Source organism: Bos taurus, chromosome 29, assembly GCF_002263795.3.
Source record: "Bos taurus isolate L1 Dominette 01449 registration number 42190680 breed Hereford chromosome 29, ARS-UCD2.0, whole genome shotgun sequence".
In the NCBI taxonomy this organism is placed as follows: domain Eukaryota; kingdom Metazoa; phylum Chordata; class Mammalia; order Artiodactyla; family Bovidae; genus Bos; species Bos taurus.
The window spans coordinates 32,118,402-32,140,722 of record NC_037356.1 but is presented as its reverse complement, the minus strand read 5'-3'; the positions used below and the strand labels follow the sequence as shown (position 1 = coordinate 32,140,722).

The window sequence follows — 22,321 nt, the reverse complement described above, 5'->3', positions numbered from 1 at the left end:
GTCCCAATCTTGCCGTATGACACCCAATCTCATTTCCCGCAGCCCGAGACTGTAAATACAGCCTCTGCCAAACGAGGTATGCCTGCGAGAGATACTGATAGGGCCGCCTGGCGGGTCCAGGGTGTGGGGCACCCCGCGGAAGGCAGAGGGGCAGGACTGGCACCCAGATAGGTTTGTCCTAAGTGGCCTCATTCCAGGAGGCCACAGGGAAGTTTTTCAGAAAGCATTTATCTCTAGGTACAAATGAAAACAGAAAATGCTGTGGGGAAAGTGGCCTAGCCCTCCAGGGGTGTGTCTGTGTGTGTGGCCAGGGCCTGAGGCTAACCCCACAGCAGGAGAGGGAAGACCAGGCGGCCCAGGTAAGCAGGCACTCTCTATAAGGCCTGGCCTCTGACTTAGAGTGTGAGGTCGTGAGCCTGGCTGCAGCCTGGGACTCAGGAAACCTGGGTCTTAGATACCAAGCTGCTCTCTACAGGCTGGGTGCCTTTGAACCAATTTCTGAAGCACTCCAGGCCTCAGTGGCTTTGGCTTTAAAATGGGAATTTATAATCAGCTGTCCACGGTGTCCACAAGGGGGCATCTTGTCCCCGTAAAGTGGATGACACCTGGGCAGATGCGGTGTGAGCCCTGGTGTCCTCAGGGGACAGTAGAATGATCCCAAGCACTGTGGGCATCTCTCCAGACCTGTCCTCCTCCCATTTCAAGAGCAGGTGACATTACGGAGGGGCGGTATCAGGTACAAGCCACGTCGCCCGGGCTGGCTGAAAAGCCAGGGTAAGGAGAATAGGAGCCTCTGGGCAGGCCAGGCACATCCTAGCATGCTAGCCAGTGCTTAGGACACTGATATTTCTTCTCCATCATGGAAAATACATTTTAATCTGAAACTTGGTTTTTGAAATTTGAAAGTATAGCTCCTCTCCCTGACCACCAAATAAATACTCAAGCACCTTTTGTGAAAGTGTAAATATTATGTTGTTGTTGCTTAGTCACTAGGTCCTGTCTGACCCCATGGACTGTAGCCCACCAGGCTCCTCTGTCCATGGAATTTCCCAGGCAAAATACTACAGTGGGTTGCCATTTCCTCCTTCAGGGGGTCTTCCCAACCCAGAGATCGAACCTACATCTCTTGCACTGGCAAGCGGATTTTTTGCCACTGAGTCACTGGGGACCTTCTTAATTCAACCTTGTCTTTTTTTCCATTAAAGTTCAGAAAGCTCAGAGACTTCTGAGAGGTTCGACTGTTTTATAGTCTTCTGACCGAGGCTAAGTTACAAGGACTCTGACTCTCTTCCATCCACTTTCCTTAGCCCTGCAGTACTTCCTCCCTCTGTGCTGAGAAGCTCAGCTGTTTTCCTTCCACCTCCTCACCAAAGTGGAACTGTCTGAACCTTATCCCCTCCTCCATGAAAGAACAGATGACAAAACAAGAGGAATTAGCACCCATCTCCCGGCCTCTATTCGGCTGCCCGGGCCTCTCCCCTGAGGGCTGGCCTCCTTGCCTCCGCACAAAACATCCGCTGGAAACAAGACGGGGAAAACAAAGCAGTGTTTGAAGGCAAGTTGCAGGGCCCTGGGGAGTTCCCCATAGTACCGAAAGGGCATAGTCACCACAAACACGACCTCCTGCGGGGGTCTCCGTGGACCACTCACCACCAGGGGTCCCAGAGACTAGACACCAATGAAAAAGAGGCAAGAATCAAAAGTTATTTCCATGATAGGGGATCATTTTAAGCCTAAAGTCCTCAAAAGGCCTCCAGACTACAAGGCTATGCTGGGGCAAGTTTTTTTGAACCTTAATACAAGTATTTTAATTTTCACTTTTGCAGGCAGACGTGGTTTTCTATTTCTGCACAGACTCCTTTATATTTTGCTGTTTCACCCAACATTATATCCTATCTGTGGTTTGTTCATCTCCACTCAGCTCTGGGAATTTGCTCTGCTCCTAAGTTCTTTTCTGGAAATTTCATATTTTTGTTGCTTTGGGGCTATCTTTTTTAATGTCTACAAATATTCTGAGAAGGAAAGAAGAAATCCATCCTTTTTCATGCCCCGCTACCTACAACCCCCAAACCAAACTGTCTGGCCTCCACTTCTCCTCAGGCTGCTCGGCCCTCTGCTCTTTGTTATCTGCTCTCCTCTGATAGGAAGCCTCCTGAACGGTTTATCCACGACCACCATGTTTAACTCCTGGGCCTTCTGAGCAGAGGCTGGTTTTGCTTCAGCGTCTGTGGCTTGGGTTCTTCTGTGAGACGAAGTCCTAGCGAGGACCTGGGTATGTTCATGGACCCACCAGAAGGCAGGGGCTGGGATCACATGGCATGAATGGCATCTCCCCACATCAGTCAGGCCTTCCCAGGTGGTACTCGTGGTAAAGAATCTGCCTGCCAATGTAGGAGACAGGAGAGACCTGGGTTTGATCCCTGGGTCAGGAAGATCCCCTGGAGGAGGGCAGGGCAACCCACTCCAGTATTCTTGCCTGGGAAAACCCAAGGATAGAGGAGCCTGGCAGGCCACAGTATAGGATCCCAAAGGGTCAAACACGACTGGAGTGACTTAAAACGCACAGCACTCGCGTTAGTCAGAATGTGCTTACACACTCCCCATCAAGGGCATCTGAAAACTGGGCCCTTTAAGGGCCCCACAGTCACCGTCCTCACCTCTGTCCATCTCTTCCCCCACAAACAAAGAAAAGGGGCCAGCGATTCCTAGACCATCCGCTGTATGAGGCCAGGAGGTGCAGAAAGGCAGAATGGGTCAGTGTTTCTGTTTCGCTGGTGGTCTCTCCTAGTCACGCATCACGCTCAGCTTCCGTGTGCCCACTTCCACCCCTGCCCTGCCCAGCTAGCATCGCTGCAGGACTCTGTGCAAAGATTCTTTCTTAAAAAAAAAAACCCTATAAACACTTACAGAAATACGGATTGTTAGAAAATGCTCATTCTCCAAAGCTCAGAAAGACTGGGTGGAAAATTGCCCCCGTTTTTGAAACGATCGTTTCTTGGGCTGACCTCATGTTGCAGCAAGACTCAGACATGAGGTAATTCCTCTGCTGTTAACATACACTGCATCACCCACACAATCCCACTGCCTACCAGACGCATTGGAGGGGTGACCGGGGAGCCCGGAGGCACCAGTGGAAACTTCCGAAGGCATTTTAAAAGTTCTTCGTTTTTACAGCCAGTGTGTGTTGCCCCCCAGCCCACCCCGCAGAGTGCACTGGTGCAGAAGGAGATGGAAGCTCCCAGGACTGGCGAGCTGAAGACACACCGAACATGGAAAACAAATGAAGAACTAACCCACCAGAGCCCAAGAGACCGGGGAAGCGGCCTTTAAACGCTGTCCAAGGACTTCAGTTGTACAGGGGCTTTCAAACCACCAACCTCCCTCACTGTAAGGCTGAACTCCTGCAGCCTTGGCCACAGACAGCAAACCCTGCATCCTGAGGCTGCCGGTAGATCTTCGGGCAGGGCTGACTGCTAGAAAACCCCTTGTAGAATGAACCACATCTGTTCTCCTGTATCTTCTGCTTCCCCATCTTAGTACCATCTTTTCTGGTCACAGAACAATCCTTTGGTACTTGGGGTTATTGATGTTCCACCTGCTTGGGGCTTTCCTGGTGGCTTAGATGGTAAAGAATCTGCCTGCAATGCGGAAGACCCAGGTTCAATCCCTGGGTCGGGAAGATCCCCTGGAGAAGGGAATGGCTACCCACTCCAGTATTCTTGCCTGGAGAATTCCATGGACAGAGGAGCCTGGTGGGCTATACAGTCCAATGGACTCACAAAGAGTTGGACATGACTGAATGACTTACACTTTTCTGGTAAAGAGTTAAGGCTGAGGTTATTAGTGGGTTTCAAAAATTCTGTTCCTATCTCTGTGTATATTTCATATCAGATGAAATTCATATCAAATTGACGGGGCTTGGTTTTAGAAAATCCTTGTACTGGATAAATCCTTTGGACAACTGTGCCTTTTCTTTTACAAATTCTCCCTTTCCAAAGCTCTTTTCCTTCTCACTCTGCCAGGAGAGTCTCCAACAGATCCTAACCCATCCGTAGCATTTGCTACTCTTCCTGTTTAGCTGAGAAGAGTGTATAGGTAACAGCGGGCAGTGCCAGAGAAAACCCAAGAATAAGAAGAACTTCATGTGTAAATATTCAAAAAAGTAAACCCGTGAACCTAGAATTTTGTAGAAACTTGAAATCATTGCTCAAGATAGAACCAGCCAGGGCATCCATCTATTTCTAATGTGAGGCAAAGTAGTTTCCAGAAAGGGATTCTCATGGGAAGGGTGCGACCAGCCTCCAGCAGACTTGCCCTCAACACACACACACATGGCTGCAGTTCCCTAGTTTTTCTTCATATTTTGTTTTCCTTCCTTTGACATGGCAGGACAGGGTCAGCCCCCTCGCAGGGTCCCTGGGAGCCAATGTGACCTTAGCAACTTGACACCCAGAGGTGTCACTACTATAGCACCCACCCAGCATAAACTGAGGCAGGGACCCTATCTCCTTGCCCTGGGCTGTCACTATGGGAACCAGTCTGCATCCTGAGCGGCCAGGCAGAGTTCTCTCCAGCCCTGGGGACTTGGCGCTATAGCCTCTGGGGGTGTTTCGCTACCCAGAAATGTTAGGGACCGGGCACTTACTTTCCCTGAGGTAGGTGAGATGTGACAATAGCACTTCCGTGTTGTAGAGGGAGGTGGCTCGGAGGAAGTCCTCCTTGTTCAGTTTACACAGTTCCTTGCCGTCCATATTCTGAAAGAAAGACGTGTCGATCTCCATCAAACCGTACTCCTTTATCGCCCACTCCAGCCACTGCCGCACGTGCTCCTGTGTCCACAGCGTGGGGTCTGCAGGAGAGACAGGCTGTTAGCAAGGCTGCCAGAGGCAGGGCTCCTCCCCTTCTCTGTCTGTCTCTTCTCTCTCTCCCCACCTCCACCTTTCTCCCATCTCCTCCCTCCTCAGTGCCCCTCCTACAGAGGGAAAGCGGTCCCCCCACCCCCACCCCAGATGGTCCTCCCAGAACACGCATCTGGCGCCATCGCATCTGGTGCAGCCTGAACCACTTAGCGCTCTGAAAAGGTTCTTAGACGGTAACTATGCACCCAGATAGGATGTTCTCTTTCAAGTCTTTGGAGGGCAACTGAAACCTCTGCCTGAGAAATCATGGCATCAGAATGAAAATAAGCCCAGTTGCCTAGAGCAGGGACCAACGGCTCTGGAAAGGGCCACCATCCATATCTTAAGAACATCAGTGAGTTCATGAAGCAACAGCAATCTCTTCTATGGCTGCAGAAAAGACGGGCCTGCACACTTAGACTGCAATTCCATCTGTGCAGGTGGAAAACCCAGTGGTGTTAAGTCTTCAGCTTAACTCCAACCCGGATTTTCTCCTTTTAGGGACAGTGGTACTAAAAGCTCTTTAAAATCATCCCCCCAGAGTTTTTAGGATATTTGAATCCCCAAAGAAGGGAAATGGTGTTGGACGGAGAAAATGTTTTCACTCTTGAGGATAAACAATGTAAGCGCTGAGGTCCTAGAACCTCAAGGTATTAGATCTCCACTTGGGACCCTCAGACTCTTTCCTAAACAGGTGTGTGTGTGGTAGGGGGAAACGTGTGTACTCTGAGCGCCGTGATGAGTTCTAGCAGGTTCCACAGTAGGTGGAACCCTTATATCTTGTCACATATCACAATTTGATAACCAGCTCTCTCCTTGGCACCTAATTATTAGAGATAATTAGCTAAACCAACAAATAGTTAAACATGCTCATCACAGGAAGACCCATGCCCAGGAAAACTCAGGCAGGAAAGCACAGAATTAAGCAACAGATTTTTGTGGTGGCAGTTTGAGGACTGGTCGGCAGAAGGGGTGACTGTGAATTTGCAATCATGGAAGGTTTCCTGGAGGAGGGGAGGAGACTTAATAGTAGCCCCTAGCTTCTACTGAACCTGTTTTATTAGCCGGCTATTTGGTAGGAATATCTGTGCTACCACCTCACTTTCTCATTCTAAGGGTCTGTTAAGGCTCTTGGTAAAAATGGGAGCAGGTTTGAATGATTAGGAAGGGCCGTGGGGAGAGAAGCAGGGTTCATGCTAAGCACCCAATGCCCAGAAACTTGTAACAGTCCAGACTTTGAACACCTCCTAGGTGCCCGCTGCTTCAAGTGTGCTATTTTTTACTCATCAAGAATACCCTGAAAAATGGCTATTTTCATTTCGAAGGTGGGAAGTGGAGTCCTGAAACATTAAGTCCTCAACCTGACCTTTAATCCTAGTATGAGCCAGGGTTCGACTGAAAGCCTCCCAGGCCTGCACTTAGCTGAGGGTCCCTGCACCCTAAGTCTCCTCCCCTCTCACCATCCTGTCTTAGTTCATTCAGGAGGTGCTTTGCCATCACTTCCAAAAGCAGAGCCACTCAGGGCTACATTGTACAAGTCTGGATCTCTCTCCCTCTCTGAATCTCACATAAACTTCTTGCTTTGTTTCACTCTTTTACTCTCCAGGAACAATTAGGCATGGACCATTGGTAAATGGACATGATTTTGCACCATTTCAGAATTCTAAAGGAAAATGTCCTGGGGGAACCTGGATTATGTCACATATTATTTCATCAGCTCGCCTCTGCTTCTCCTAATTTCTCACTTTGAATATCCAAGGCCTCCAATTCAATTTTACACTGTAGGCTTTATTTATTTTATTATTTCCGCCCTTGCTTTGGGCTCTATCACAATATTATTTCTCTCCCTTTACAGCACAATGAATTATAAATCTTCCACTCCGGAGCGTGCTAAGCTCTTCCAAATGTATTTCCTGGATGATTTAGTCCTAGTTTCTTCCCATCTGAACTTGGAACTGGTGATGAACTAGGGCCCTCGTTTATGCTTGTCTTCAAATCCCACCATAAATCCAATGGGTTGTTCCACCGATGTTTTATGGCCTTGATTTGTGAGACTTTCTCTTATGTCTAGGAGGCTGGCCAGGAGGAAGCCAAAACGTGTGAGGATAATGCTGCAAGATCCCGCCAGGAGTAAAGTAATGAAGTGAAGCCCTGGCTAGGAGATCCATGACACGAAGTGCTTGGAACATTTTTTGATGGGAATTTATGCTATTTTCACTATTACTGCTCTGGTGACCTTGGCCCCCTAAGACTGCCACCTTGATTATCTTTTCAAAAGTACTTCAACACTACTTCAGAGTTGAAGGGTCAACCAGTCTGGTCATTCCCCTCCCTTCTTTCCCCTATCTTCTCCCCAAAGTGACTTCGGAAATGAAATGCTGTCAACATTTGGTTCAGAGACAACCTCTGGCCCCCTAACTCTTCTGTCTTCAAGATTTCCTCCCTATGTTGGCCACTGTTGAGAGAAGCGGGGGGCGGCGGGGGGGGGGGGGGCAGGGAGAGTTTGGTTCCAAGTGAGCAAAGGCTTGGAGAGGCTTGGCTCCATGTGGGGAGTCCAGAAGTTTCTCTCCAGGCCAGTTTTAGTTCAGTTTCATTTCTGCCTTCTCTCTATGAGAAGGGAAAAGGCACAGTTCTCTTGGCTCTCACAGATGCACCTGAGCTAAACATTCCTAGCTGGTGTCCCGAGGGAGGGGAGATCAGCTACAGATGCTTCTTTCTCGATGTTAGAGACAGAAGTAACATCACAAGGATGAAGCTGTTTGCACGGTGCCCAGCACCAGGAGGCACTCAGTATACGGAGCTATTCTTCCTCTTCCTCTGGGAGGCCACAAGTTTATGGAAGAAGGAAATAAACATGCTTTATGAGCAGTTTTCAAGTCCTGCAGGGCACAGAGACGTTCCTAAGAGCCCAGCCCTCCCGTCTCCCCTGTCCCCACCCCTCCTGCCCCTGCCACCTGGAGTCTGGCCTGGAGCACAAGCATGTGTCTGCAGTCCTAGGAGATGGTGACACACAGCTTCCCATGGAAAGGAAATACAGAGGGCCGAGGACGGAGTGGCCTGTTACAGAACCACACCTTCTAGACCGACCCGCAAATTCCTCTGGATTACCTCAAAGGGACATCTAATCCTTGGCTTTCATTCACAACTGCATTTACACGTTCCCAAATGGAAGGGGTTCGCCTTTCGGGTAAACTTATTTTGGTAAGTCATTGACTGCCTCAAATTTGAACACTCTGGCTCCTTCTACCTGGCACGGACTCTACACGGGGTAGTTTCTCCTCCCTTTTCAACAGGCAGCTGAGCTCGCCAGCCGAGGCCAGTGTCCAGCCAGCACACAGAAGGCCTGAACAATGATTTTATTTTCGGTGACCAACAGCACCGATACCTAGGGAAAAGAGCCTATTTTTACAGAATGACAAAGCGTGCTGCACACATGTTCAGGCACTCCTTTTGTTAAATATAGTCGTTTCTATTTTGGGCCTGGAAGAGATGGCTGTAATTCTGGAAAGGTGGGACCCTGCGGATGCCAGGAAGTGCATGCCCGATGGACAGGACAGACCTCCGGGCCACTCTTGTCCTTAAAGGCAAGGGTGGGCACGTCTGGGTGTTCCCAGGATTCCTCTGGGGTTCAGAAGATCTTGCCTCTCCTCTCTCGGCAGGCCTTGTCCGTGGAACCAGGCACTGAGGGTAGAAAGTGTGATGTGACCTGTTGAGGGCGGGGCTTCCCGAATCTGTGCGTCAGGGTTCCGGTGACGTTTGGGAAACTGTCATGGAGGGTGGCCAGGGAAGAAGGTGCAGCTTTCCCAGGTAAGCATTTCCATAGAGAACAGGGTACCAGGTGAAGATGTAGATGCCCCTCCCCAGGACGACGAGCTCAGAAGGCTGAGGCCGTGGGTGGCACCCAGTGAAAGGGTTCCCGAAGTACCTGCGGGGACGATGACCCTCCTCTCGTTGGTGGTCATGTTGGGGGGAGGGGGGCCGTTCTTCTCGTCCACGTAGCTGGTGTAGCTCATGGTGTTGGACTCGCCTCCGCCCACGAGCTTGCCGCATTTGCTGACACTGCAGTCCACCGGAGACTCCCTGGAGCGAGAAGAGACAAAGCTCAGGGGAAGGCATCAGTGTCGCCGTTGCCACTGCCACCAGAGCATCCGTGGAGCCTCTGCCCAGCCCTACCGGGTGGGACGAGGGCGATGGGGGTGCTGCTGACGCTGCCTTATTTCTATCCACACGGCCACTAGTTTTCTCCAAATCCCAGCCCAATCCTATAATTACGGTACTTAAAGACTTTCTGGCAGCGTCACAGCCCTCAGACTGGAGTCTGGACCTCTGAGTTCGGCTCTGCCTGCAGCTGACACTTTTAGCCTTGTTGCCAGGCGACCTACCCTCCCCAGGCACAAGCACTGGACCTAGCTCCCGGACAGGCCTCTCCCCACTCCCACTGCACCCTGTTTCGGCCATGGCTCTAGGACTTGTCACACTGTGGGATGGTTAGCCTGGCAGGTGCCCTTCCCCTGGCTGGATCAATGCCATGGCTTTTTTTTTTTTTTTTTAACCTCAAGTATCCTGTAATAGTGGGCTTCCCTGGTGGCTCAGCAGTAAAGAATCTTCCTGCCAGTACAGGAGACTCAAGTTCGATCTCTAGGTTGGGAAGATCCCCTGGAGAAGGAAATGGCAACCCTCTCCAGTATTCTTGCCTGGAGAATTCCATGGACAGAGCAGCCTGACAGGCTACAGTCTACGGGGTTGTACAGTCAGACACATGTGAGCGACTAAACAACAACAGCAGTCCTCAATAGTGCCTTCCAGAGGGGCTGAACAGTCATTGAGCCCTGAATCACTCTTTACTATTGCATGTGTATCATTTCAATGTGCTTCTCATAGAGTGTTTGAATCTCCCCATCACTCTCCAGGTCAGACATGACAAAGGTTAACACCTCTTTCCTATGGTTAAGAAAACCAGAGAAGTACATGGTTAGCCCCTGCTATTTTGCAACATGGGAGCATAGGGCTTCAGTTCAGCAAGGAGCATCTATCTGTCTGGAGACAGAGCTGACATCTCCCTTGTGGCCACCTGGTGCCTCAGCAGGCTGGCAAAACACACCACCTACCCAGAGCCTGGGGTCACAGACTCTCCTGGTGTGCCTAGGGCAGTGCTATCCTGCCCTGCCACTTCCGCTCAGCCACTCCCCCAGTGCCAGGGCCGAAGGAGATGACTAGAGACCAAGGAGAGGCTGCGGCTTTCCCACCCACCCTCCCGGTTGCCCAGAGCAGGAAGCATCAGTTCTGGCAACCTGGGAGACAGTCAGTCTTCACAAGAGCTCCAAACCAGGCCCTCAGACCCAGGAGTTCAGATAAGGTTCAGATTACAGCCGGCCAACTCTGGGCTGCAGAACCTACAACGGTTTTCCAGAGGTCTGGCCGCTGCCCTCCCTCTCTCTGCTGTGGGCAGGAACAGACCATGCTGAAGCCTAAAGGAGCAGGCGAGGAGCAGGGTTGTGCCAGATGGACCCGCCCATCCTGAAAAGGCAGCAACACGGAGGGCATGCAAGCAATGGTCCCTGAGCCCGAGAGGAGAGGGGAAGGAGGGTGGGGACACGGCAGGGGAAGGGGGAGGCCAGAGCACATTCAATAAAGAAAATTAAATGAATTTGTTTCTTAATCTGAAAGGAAAAAAATATTGAAGATCACTTATCATAGCTGGGAGATAAATGCTCCACTGAGATATTAGAAGTCAGACGGTAATTTTTTCCTGATGTCTTACAGAGGGGAACAAGGGCTGAAAATGAAAATAAGATGTATAACTTACACATGTTAGAATTTAAGGTTTTACTATTCGCCTACTGTTTTTCCAGGCAGAGAACCAAGAACCAGCCGTCGGAGCCCCAGATTGTTGAAGGTTTAATGTCCCCATGGCAGTCTGAGGGGCGGCAGTAGCACTTCGGGGCTTTGCACCAGGGTTTGGCCCTTTGGCTTCTGCTGGAGCAGGACTTGGCCTGAGATGAAGCAGTCCCGGAAAGACCCCGGTCCCGCGTCTGAGCTGAGCTCTGGTGGAGCTGGCCGGGTCCCCCCCACCCTAGTCCAAGCAAACCACAAGTGGGCGCATGCGCACACAGGCGCCGACGCCACCGGTGCAGGCACACGCACACCGGCACATACGCTAGCCGTGCAGGAGCGCACACACACATGCACGCATGCACAGGCCCGCAGCCGCACACACACACCCCACCTCCACCACGGCCTGGCAGCCTTCCCCAGCATACTTGTCCACTGTGAAACAACCCAAGTGCAGCCGAAGTTGGGAGGATTAAGTTGGCCTTTAACCAAGACAGCAACGTTTTCACTGGCTGGAAGAGGCCGTGCAGAGGGTGGGGCTGCACACGCTTCCCCCGGCTGGGCAGACGGAGAGCACTTTTCTGTGAGGGGGCGGTGTCTGGGGTTGGGGGGAGTGCTGGGGGGCGGGGGGGGGCGGGCGTGGCGGAAAGGGACTTGCCCTCCGTGGGCTGCATCTCTCTTTGGGAACAGCGGAGAAATAGATGAGTTGTGAACATTCTTTTCCACCATCAGCTGGGCCTCTGAGGATTTCTTAGCCCAGAAAAGAACTCTGGCCACTCAGAGGTGAGAAGTCGAACCTCAGAAAGCACCGCAGTGAAATGGCCCCTTATGCCATCGGCGCCGCAGGGCAGAGCCAGTCACTGGTATCAGGAAGAGAGAAAAATAAAAATGTGAATAAAGGAATCGTTTAGTAAAAGCTGCCTGGTACCTCTCCCGGTAAGGAGTCTGAGCAGCGTGGTGAGAAAGGCGCCTGCTGGGTGGGGGGTGGGGGGGCCCTGGGGAGAAAGTCTGAACAGCGTCAAGCCTGGCCCTTCCAGCTAGGGGCACCGCTGGGGTCGTCCAGTGGTGGGGCCTCTTCGTTTTGGGCCCACAGAAGTTCCCACAATTCTGTGCCCTCCTCTCTCTCCTGCTCCCGGGCAGGGCAAGGTGATCTGCTTGCCCACTGCCCACCTGCTTGGGTGCTTGTCCTCTGGAACAAGGCTCTGTCTTTGATCCCAGACTCTGCAAAGGGGCACCCTAAGGGAGACGTCCTGGCCGTCACCCTGGACCTCTGCCTTGTGCAGGCCGGCCCTCCTCTGACTCCTAGGAGAGAAGGAAGGAAAGCCATGCCTTCCCCATCCACCTGCCCACCCCACCTCCACTCTGGGGTTGCGGGACTCTGCGCCTGGGCAGACAGCACAGGCCTCCCAAGAGCCGAGCCAGCTACTGGAAGGAGCCAGGAATACAGGTGAAGCACAGCATAAAGGCTGCTCTTAAACGAGGCAGCTGGCGCCTGTGGAGAGGACTGATGAAAACAAGGGGGGCACGCATGGAGCGGGGAGGCTTTGCCATTCAGCCCACCCACTCTGCTGCTGACTTGTATTGAGACCTGCTTACAGCTAGCATGGGGCTGGGGTCTGCAGGCAGCTGACAGCATTGGGACAGGTGACAGGAGGGCCAGGGGCTGCCACATGGAGCGAGGAGGAGGTGGTGGCTCTGAAAGTGTAACTCAGAGCATGTCCTGCTCAACCATGGCTTAGAAAGCCACACTTGGGAGGCCACAGCAAGGGCATGTGGGCCCTGCAGCCTAGTCCTTTATTTTCACCGAAGGATATAAGGTCTTTGCTCCTCTGGTTTTATTTCTGTGTTCAGGGATCATTGCTTTAAAAAGACGGCTGCTGGTTTCCAAAAGTGCCTCATGGACTGTCAAGCGATTTAAAACACAATGAGAAATCTTGAGCATTTGGATAACAGGAGATTTCAAAGACCTTGCCTAAAGATTGTTGTTGTTGCTCAGTTGCTAAGTCATGTCTGACTCTTTGTGACCCCATAGACCGTAGTCTGCCAGGTTCTTCTGCCCATGGGATTCTCCAGGCAAGAATACTAGAGTGGGCTCCCATTTCCTCTCCCAGGGGATCTTCCTCACCCAGGGATCAAGCCTGCGTCTCCTGTGGCTTCTGCATTGGCAGGCGGACTCCTTACCACTGAGCCACCAGGGAAGCCCAGTTACCTGAAGATAATCCCATTCAAATATGTAAACATCTTTTCTACCTTCTGGTTCAACTGAGAGCAACTTTACTCAGAGTATGGGATCTAGACCCACAGGTCTGCAGCCCAGGCTTACAGTCAACGGATACCTAATGTTCACACAGCTAAAAGGAGGTCCCCAGGGCTATTGGAGCATTAGCAATATCTGGTGTGCCTTCTACATCACGTGCATACTGCGGAAATTGCGCCAATCTGTGTTGTCTTTAGGATTTCTGTAGGAGCCATGCAGAGATGTGTGTATGTGACCTTTTTGCTTTTGAAAAGGAGATGCAAAAGCAAACTTCAAGAAATCACCCATAGCAAAGCTCTCACTCTAACCTGTACTTAGTAGATGCTCACAGCTTCTCCAGAACCCTGAGTACCCCTCCCACTCAGCTTTCTGCCTGACAGGCTTCTCATTGCAAGGTGCAGAGTGTTAGGAGGCAGTTTAGCATGGGACTGTGTAGTCAGAGGCAGAAGTGAAGGGTGTGTGAGGCTCGTCCTCCTGTGTGTGGATGTTAAGTCTGTAGGTGTCTAATAAGGGCATTGGATCCTGCTGGCCAGGCTAGGCAGCATCAGGGCAGACTAACAGTGAACTCTGGTCCAGCAACTCTGGCAAGCGAGTCTTGGCCATTCCCCTCCGTAAGTTGATATTTTTTTTTCCTTCATGGGATGTTTTCCCCCAAACCCGTGGTTGAGACAGGATGCAGCTGAGAGTTAGTTGCAGACCACAGCTTGGATCATCTTGCTGAAGTCTACATCCAGCACAGAGCCTATGGGTCACACCGTTTGAAGAACAATTCATAGTAACAGATTCAACCACAAGCGGAAGGTAGGGAGAAAGGGGGCAAACCTGCCCCAACGTGGGCAAGATCGAATTTCTGTGAGCTCCTTGGATCTCGGTCTCTCCACCGGCGTGGATGACTTACTGGCAGCATCAGAAGCAAGAAGGACCTTGTAGCGTTCGGCGCACAGAATACCTCCTCTAGAGACATAAATATCTGTAGGGTCTCTGATAAGCATCAAGTAACTCAGAATTCCAAGTTATCGAAGAACATGGGGAGAATTCACCGTGAATCATGAACAGAAGAGAGAAACACATCTTTGGGTACTTTGTTGATCTGCTAGGGCAGCTATAACAAAGTGCCACCAATGTGTTAGTGGCTCAGTCGTATCCAACTCTCTGCTACCCCACGGACTATAGCCCACCAGGCTCCTCAGTCCATGGAATTCTCCAGGCAAGAATACTGGAGTGGGTTGCCATGCCCTCTTCCAGGGGATCTTCCTGATCCAAGGACTGAACCAGGGTCTCCTGCATTTCAGGCAGCTTCTTTACAGTTTGAACCACCAGGGAAGCCCTGAGTCGGTCCAAAACATTCTAGCCCAGCCCTGTCCAGTCGAAGGGGCACATACATAATGTAACATTTTCTAGTAGCCACATTTTTAAAATAAAAAAGGTAAAATTAATTTTAATAATATATTAAAATATATTAATTCAATACAGCCTGAAGATGATCATTTCAACATCATCAATATAAAAAAAATAATTAATGATGTATTTCACTTTTTTCCTACACTAAGTCTCCTAAAGCCAGTGTATTAACACACACATCAAGCACATGCCCATTTTGGATAGGTCATATTTCAAGTGCTCCAAAGCAGCAACTGTGACCAGTGGCTACTGCCTTGGACAGCATAGATTCAGTGTATGAGCCAAGAAATCCCAAGTTTTATACTCTGTTTTTTTTAATCTGAAGTTAGGAATTATCTTCTGCATTAAAAGCACATCATCAGTGCTACTGAGAGGACAGAAGCACAGCGTGGCAGGTGAGAGATTTAATTAGGGAGGCATCTGCTTCATCACGCTGGTTCTTTGTTGCGTGATCCAAGAATGTGATCTGACCGGGCTCCATCCTAAGCAGAGACATTTTTTTCTGAAAACCCTGGCTCCCTGCTGCCCACTCCAGCTTCCATGAGAGCGCTTAGGAGATGTTTATGAGGTGCTGGTGATGTCTAGACCTAGCCTGCCTGATTCTCAAGGGTCCACTGCATCATCTTGGTTTCCCAGAGGGACGAGGGGACATCAGTTTATGAACCTATGCTGTCACCAGCTCCTGGCCCTGGTCAAGACCGGCAGATCAAAAGCAGGGGCTGCTTTGTGAAACCAGAGCCAGGTAAATACTACGTGTGGTCTCTGGGGTCTTCACGCAGCTCCCCTCCAGCTGGTGTCTGGTGTGATGGGAGAAGCCTCGGTGGAGCTGGTGAGGAGGTTCTGAAAACTGATTTCTCTGGGCGGGACCTCCTCTGCCCAGGATTCATATATGGCAGTGCTTGAGGCTTCCCTGCAGCATAAGCCATTAAAGGATTTTGAGCAAGACAGGTAAATGTTTTGAAAAGAAGACTCAGGCTGCTGTCTGATGAGGAGACGTCAGAAAGGCAAGAGGAGGAAGAGGAAGAAGGAGGAGGCTCCCAGATGGCCTAGAAGGAGAGGTGCTGCTGGCATTGATGGGTGGGCGGTGGAGGTGAGTGGTGCTTGGACTCAGGCTCCGGCTTGTCCAAGGGTGAGTCTGGACTGTCAGCAAGCACTGGGAGTGCCGTGGTCAGGCCCATGTGGGAGGCCTTGCTGAATGCTGTCCACATGTGGGGTGGGTGCAGGTGGGTGGGGAGGGGATAGAAAGAGTGGCCACGGGGCCAGGATCAGAGAGCTGGGATGCAGGGCCAGCTCTACAACTTTGAAAAGGATTCACTGCACCTTTGAATCCTTAGGCAAGTCATTTACCCCCTCAAAGCCCAATATGCCTCTCTAGTTGTTCAGTCGCTAAGTTGTGTCCGACTCTTTGTGAGCACATGGACTGCAGCACGCCAGGCCTCTCTAGGTCAAGATGTAAATACAATATGGACCTCATGGGAGGCAGATAGACAGCAAATGGTGATGTGGAAAGATTGACAAACTCTGACTTCCCTCCACAGAGAGTGAGTCAGTACCCTCGTTATCTCTGTGGAGGGACTCACCAGACGGGCTCCTGGCTCAGAACCCCTAAGCCTCCCTGAAATCCTCTATGCCAGAAAGGTGGCTGGGATCCCAGGGGCTGGTGTTGCTTAGTGGGGTTGTAGTGTGGTGGGGCCAGGTGTATTCACAGGCAGCTCTGAGACCAGGACCTTCTGGGGGGGAGTTCCCACCACACAAGCACCCACCCCCTTCTCCTGCTTTCTCTAGTCTTGTCTGCTCCTTGACCTCATCTGCCAGCACAGGTAGAACTCTTTAGTGATGATGCCCAGGTCTAAATTCCAACTGCATCCCCTAGTAGTATCTGATCTGTTTCCAGTAACTCATAGTGTTTATCCGATGTCCTACTTACTGATGGCTCCTGATGCATCTCACAGGGTGCTGACATCCTTTCTCAAAGCACTTCCTCCTCCCACTCCTCTGGGTGCCACTGGCACCATCCTTCTTGGAAAACACCCAACCTTTGCTAATCTTCGATTCTTTCCTTGCACAAACCCCCTTCCCACCCACCCCCTGTCCCCAGTGCAATATTTATCAACCTGAGTCCTGTTAATTATCCCTTTGATATGTCCCTCATGTGTCTTCCCCTTTTCGTTTCCACAATCAGTGCCATGACTCTAGTTCCGAATTTTTGTAATTTTCTACCTGTAATATTTCACTAACTTCTTATCTTTCTGACTCTCCCCTCCCCACTCTCTGTATACAATGATGCCCAGCTTTCAAGTGTTCAGTCACAGGTCTGATGATGTTCAAATGTCATGTCAAATCGGCATCTGCACATGGAATAAATTCCCTGTTTTCTTAGCCAGCCAATCAGGGCTCCCTTGGTCTCTGTTTTTATCTCCCTGTGCTTGCCTGATGTTTCGTGAACTAGACTAAGGTTTTCTCAGCTTTCAAACTTCACTCGTGACAGTCACCCTCAGAATAGCCAGCACTTTCTGAGTCCTGGGACGGGTCACTTCCTGGGCCCTGCCCTGGGACACTTCTACAGTATCAGGGTCAACCCTCGTAACAAGCCTATGGGAAACTGATGCTCCAGCCGTGCAGAAAGGAGGCAGCTGGTCCTCAGAGGGAGCAGTGACTGGTCCACAGGCAGAGCCCGGACTCCAGCCTGGGCCCCCCTGGCTCCCCGGTGTGCTCTCCCTCTCTGTGGTCCTCTCCTGTCCATCTCTATGATCAAAGTCTTACTGGCCCTGGGCAGCACTGAGTCCCAACCCACTTTCCAAGTGTGCCCTCCCTCGCACAGGGAGCCCTCAGATTTGTTCATCTTTGTCATCATCCTAGACTTTAAATCGAAGGATGGTTTGTTCATCTTTGCTCTGATGAGACCCACCCAGAGAGGTCAAGTATCTTCAACAAGAAACAGAAGAGTATCTTATTACTGAATTATCCCCAAGAGGGGCAGTGCCTGGGCCTGACATAAAGCAGGTGTTACAAAAGTATCTGTTAGTGTCATGGGCCTGAGGGCTGCTTTGGGGCCCAGAGAACCAGAGGCCTTCCTGGCTCTGTGCCGCCCCACCTCAAGGAGCCCTCTCACCCCAGCTCACTAAAGCCTGGCTCAGTCGCCCGGCCCAGCACCAGAGGTCCGTCTGCCACAGACACACTTCCCTCCAGACCTCTGACTCAGGCCCAGGCTTCCAGCCTCCCCCGGCCCCATCCCGGCAGCACGGGTCCAGCGGGCTTACCTGGACCCATTCATGTGGTCGTACTCGCGCTTGACGTTGACCCTCACTGGCTGGTTCATCCACTCCTGCTGCGGGGGGAGGGGGTTGATCTTGTGGGGCTGGCCGTAGTCGGGGCTCCCGGAGGCGGTCATGTCGGCCTTGGGGAGGTGGGCCGCCGCTCCGTACGCGGAGTCGAAGAGGGACTGGTCGTCGCTCACCACCGACAAAGCCTCCTGGAGGGCAGAGAAGGACACAGAGCCCCAGGTCACTCTTTAGCCGGTGTCACTCCTCACCACCCTCCCTGGGAACCCGCGGGCTGGTCCACAATTATGCAAGCTTGATGTGTTCTTTGCAGATGACCCTGGGTGAGGAGGGAGTCTGGGCCGTGGAATGGGGACCCCTAGGAGTGTGTTCCTCCGTTGGTTCTGTAGGCTGGGACCCCCAGAAAGGAGGGTGGGGAGGCTGAGGCAAAGAAGAATGGTTACACAGTACACACGTGATGCTGGAGTGGTGCTTGGAACAGATAGACGGACATGCCCCTTCCTGGCCAGGAAGCCGCCAAGCTACAGGGCATATGAGAGGGAGCATTGCTCTTATAGGTGAGGCCAGTGAGACCCACCCGGAGAGGTTAAGTATGTGGCTCAAGGTCACACAGGGGAAGGGTGGGGCCCCTCTCATTTCAGTTTCCTTCTCTGTAAACAGGCATAAGAATAGCTTTTTCAGAGGTGATGGGTGATTAAATGAGAAGACCTTGGTACAGGTGTCTAGCTTGTTTGTTTAGAGGTGCTCCAGGATGTGCTGAGCTTCTTACATATCAGAGATCTGGGTAGGGGACTGCCTGCTTCCCTGGCACAGAGTGCTTCATCATCCCTTCCTGTCTGACTCCTTGAGATGACAGTTTCCAGTCTTAAGTGGGATGATTCTGCCCACCCAAGAAAGAGGGTGGAGTCTCAGCTCTGTGGATGTTGTGGAGGGGGGGTCAAGTCTGTATTTCCCACGTGTGCTATCCCATCACCTGCTGGGATGGGGGAGATGACAGATGGAGAAAGGCAGCGTCGCACTTTCCAGACATCTACCAAGCAGAGCAGGGTAATGAAACTCTCCCTTCCATCCCAGTCACAGCAGATCACAGGGACCAGGTCATGGCCTGGGGTGTGGTGGTCACTAGGTCACACAGTTCCACCAAATTAAGTTGATCGCACTTCAGAAAGGAGGTCACAGTCTATAATCTAGGATTAATTATAATCGATATCATCTGTAATTATGCAATCTGTAATCTTGGAGATGAGATGTAATATTATGGGAGAAATGCCCAGAACTGTCGCTGCCACATAGTGACACCCAATAAAGTTACCTTTGATGGTTATCAGTTTCAAATAAAAGTTCTCTTAGGCCAGCAGGTCTCTCTCAGATCTGATAAGGTCTGAACTGTTCCCTTAAAATTTGCATGTTGACACCCTAACCCCAGTTCCTAAGAACCTGTGTTTGGAGATAAGATGTTTAAAGAGATGACTGAGTTGAAACAAGGCCCTTTGGGTGGGTCCTAATTCAATATGGCCGGGAATGTAAATTGGTACAGTCACTATGGAGAACAGTATGGAAGTTCCTTAAAAAACTGAAAACAGCACTATCATGAAAGTGAATGTGATGCAATCCTATTCCTGGGCATGTGTCTGGAGAAAAACATGATCCAAAAGGATACATGCACCTCAGTGTTCATTGCAGCACTGCTTACAATAGCAAGACATGGAAACAATCCAACGTCCATGGACAGAGGAATAGATAAGATGTGCTCCATATATACAATGGAATATTCCTCAGCCATTAAAAAGAAGGAAATAATGCCATTTTCAGCAACATGGACGGACCTAGAGACTGTCATACTGAGTGAAATATCAGAGAAGGAAAAATATCCTATGACATCCCGTATATGTGAAATCTAAAAAGAAATGATACAAATGAACTTGCTCACAAAACAGAAAAGATACTCGCAGACTTTGAAAACCAATTTATCGTTGCCAGGTGGAAGGGATAGTTAGGGAGTTTGGGAATGTCACATACACACTGCTAAATTCAAAATGGGTAATGAACAAAGACCTACTGTCTAGCACATGGAACTCTGCTCAATGTTATATGGCACCCTAGATGGGAGGGGAATTTGGGGGACAATGGATACATGTATATGTATCGCTGAGTCCCTTCACTGTTCACCTGAAACTATAATAACATTGTTAATCGGCCATACCCCAAAACAGAAAGTTTAAAGTTTGAAAAAAAAATTTTTTAATAAAAATTTTTTCTATGCAAACAAAAAAAAAAGAAGAAGAAGAAGAGAGTATCTGGACACACAGGGGACACCGGGAATGGTAGGCACGGCAGGACCACCAAGTGGAGAAACAGCAAGAAGGCAGCCATCTGCAAGCCAAGGAGAGAGACCTCATAACCTGCCAGCACCCCAACTTGGGACTTTCAGCTTCCAGAACTGTGAGAAAAAAATACATTGCTATTGCATGAACCCTGTCAGTGGCATTTTGCTGTAGCAGCCCTATGACACTTTTGCCCCCAGACCTATAAAATTACAATCCACTCTACCAGCTAACTTTCTCCCAGGGCCATCCTCAACCCCAGCAGGAGGATAGCCATACTTCAAAGGGAAAGGCTCTTCTGTGGCTGTTTCCGGCTGGGATCAGGGAAGAATTACTGGAACACAGTCCAGGAAGTCTGCTCCCGCACAGGAGGCTTTGCAGAGTATAGACATGGCCAGAGACGGCAGTTTCAAAGCTGAGCTGCTGGCAGAGTGTGGAAAGGACAAGGGGGTCCCTTGACTCAGACCTGAAATCAGCTGGGTTCCTTCAATTTCCACCAGCTGTCCTATGCCATGCTGTCTTCTCTTGCAACCTCTTTGCTGTGAACCCTGGTTTTGCCATCTGCTTGGTCTGCTGACTTGACAACCTGCTTCTCTCCTTCCTGACCTGCCCTCTGCAGCGATAATGATGCTTGTTATCTTTTGGCCCTTACCAGAGCATCACGAGCCCTGGTCCTGCCTCCCAGGCCTCCTGGCTTCCATTATTTCTTCATCTTCTCCCCTAACCCAGAGGAAAGGAGATGGAACGAATGCTTTAATTGGAAACTCCTAGATTTGTGCATGATCAAGAATGCATGTGAGCCACTCTCCACGCAGACAAAGATACCTGGTTCCGTGTTCAGAGGAAAGCTGTGCTTCCATCTGTCAGCAACCATTTGTCTGTTGGTTATTTTATCCATTGTTCTTTTCAATTAAGGATCCGCCCTGACTGCACATCCCAAACCAGGGGTACGGATAGCCAAGCACATAGTGGTTCCAAGTTGAAAAGTGTGGCATTGTTATTTTGCAGAGGGCTGAGTGTGAGCCCATGAACTTCCTGGGGTTCTTTCTACACCAGGAGCCAAGATGCATTACCAGCTAGAAACTATAAATGCCCTTTTGGTGATAGAGGTGGTAAACATTCATTAGTTCTGCTACAGAAAGAGACTATACACCTAAGGATTCAGGCATTGTCTTTGGCCATGGAGAGTGGCTCACATGCATGCTTGATCATGCACAAATCTAGGAGTTTCCAGTTAAAGCATTTCTTCCATCTCCTTTCCTCTGGGTTAGGGGAGAAAATGAAGAAATAACAGAGGCCTGGGAGGCAGGACTGGCGATAGTGATGCTCTGGTAAAGGGCGAAAGACACCTAGCATCATTATCCCTGCAGAGGGCAGGTCAGGAAGCAGAGAAGCAGGGCTGTCAAGTCAGCAGACCAAGCAGATGGCAAACCCAGGATTCACAGCAAAGAGGTTGCAACGGAGGACAGATAAGACCAAGCCAGGGTTTCCAGAGGCTGACCATGGACAGACCTCTCAAGTAGATGAGAAAGAATACTCTATAGAACAAAGTGCAGTGTGGTAAACGGTACAAAACTGGTTAAAACTCATTTTGGAATAGAAGTTTCCTTTAGTTCACAAAGAAAACTCCAGTCAAGGGGCCACGTCATGGGAGGAGAGGACCCTGGTTTCCTCCAGGACATATGTCCTGTCCTCCGTCCAGTCCTGCCAGCAATTTCCTCTGCTTTTCTCTTTCGGCCTCTTTCCTCTGTCAGCATATGCCCCCTCACCAAGTTCACCCTGCTCATTCCCCTGCCAGAACCAGCTCCCTTGCGAGCTGTAGACAACCAGAGCTCAGAACCCTCCCAGAGCATCCGTGACATCAGTCATCACAAGTCTGTTCTTGTCTGCTGTGATCCCAGCACTAGGGGTCGTCGCAGCTGCCCACCATCCGTGGTCCCCGCTCATGACTTCCGCACGCAGCTCCTGCCCCCAGGCTCGCTGTCTCCACGGCTGCACTAAACAGGCCCTCAGTGCCCTCCTGTGTCTGACACTGTGAGTCCTTGCCCTCGGAGCATCCTTTCTTTGCCCTCTTGGCCGGGCGCATATCCAATTCTACCCATTTTGTAGGTGAATGAAATCTTCCTTACTCCGTGAAACCTTCCCTGATAATAATGCCCTCTGACTCACTTGAACTTTTAAAGGCCTAGTGAGAATACAGCTTGGGTAGACATACATGTGTGCGCGGGCACGTGTGCGCGTGTGCACACAAACACACACACACACCTGTTTGCAACCATTCATAGCGAAATGGCTTTTTTAAACAAATTTCATCAGAGTGTGTAGAAA

The 22,321-nt window shown here is 50.6% G+C and overlaps 1 protein-coding gene across 3 annotated transcripts in view; it reads right to left on the bottom strand.

Moving 5' to 3' along the window:
• Window positions 1–22,321, bottom strand: part of FLI1 (Fli-1 proto-oncogene, ETS transcription factor) — a 131,866-nt gene that overhangs the window by 43,537 nt on the left and 66,008 nt on the right. For all 3 annotated transcript variants that reach the window (XM_059882942.1, NM_001046298.1, XM_059882944.1), the window contains 3 exon segments: window positions 17,649–17,860; window positions 8,824–8,978; window positions 4,646–4,849 (listed from right to left, as the gene is read on the bottom strand). In XM_059882942.1, the coding sequence (XP_059738925.1) occupies window positions 4,646–4,849; window positions 8,824–8,978; window positions 17,649–17,860 (571 nt within the window).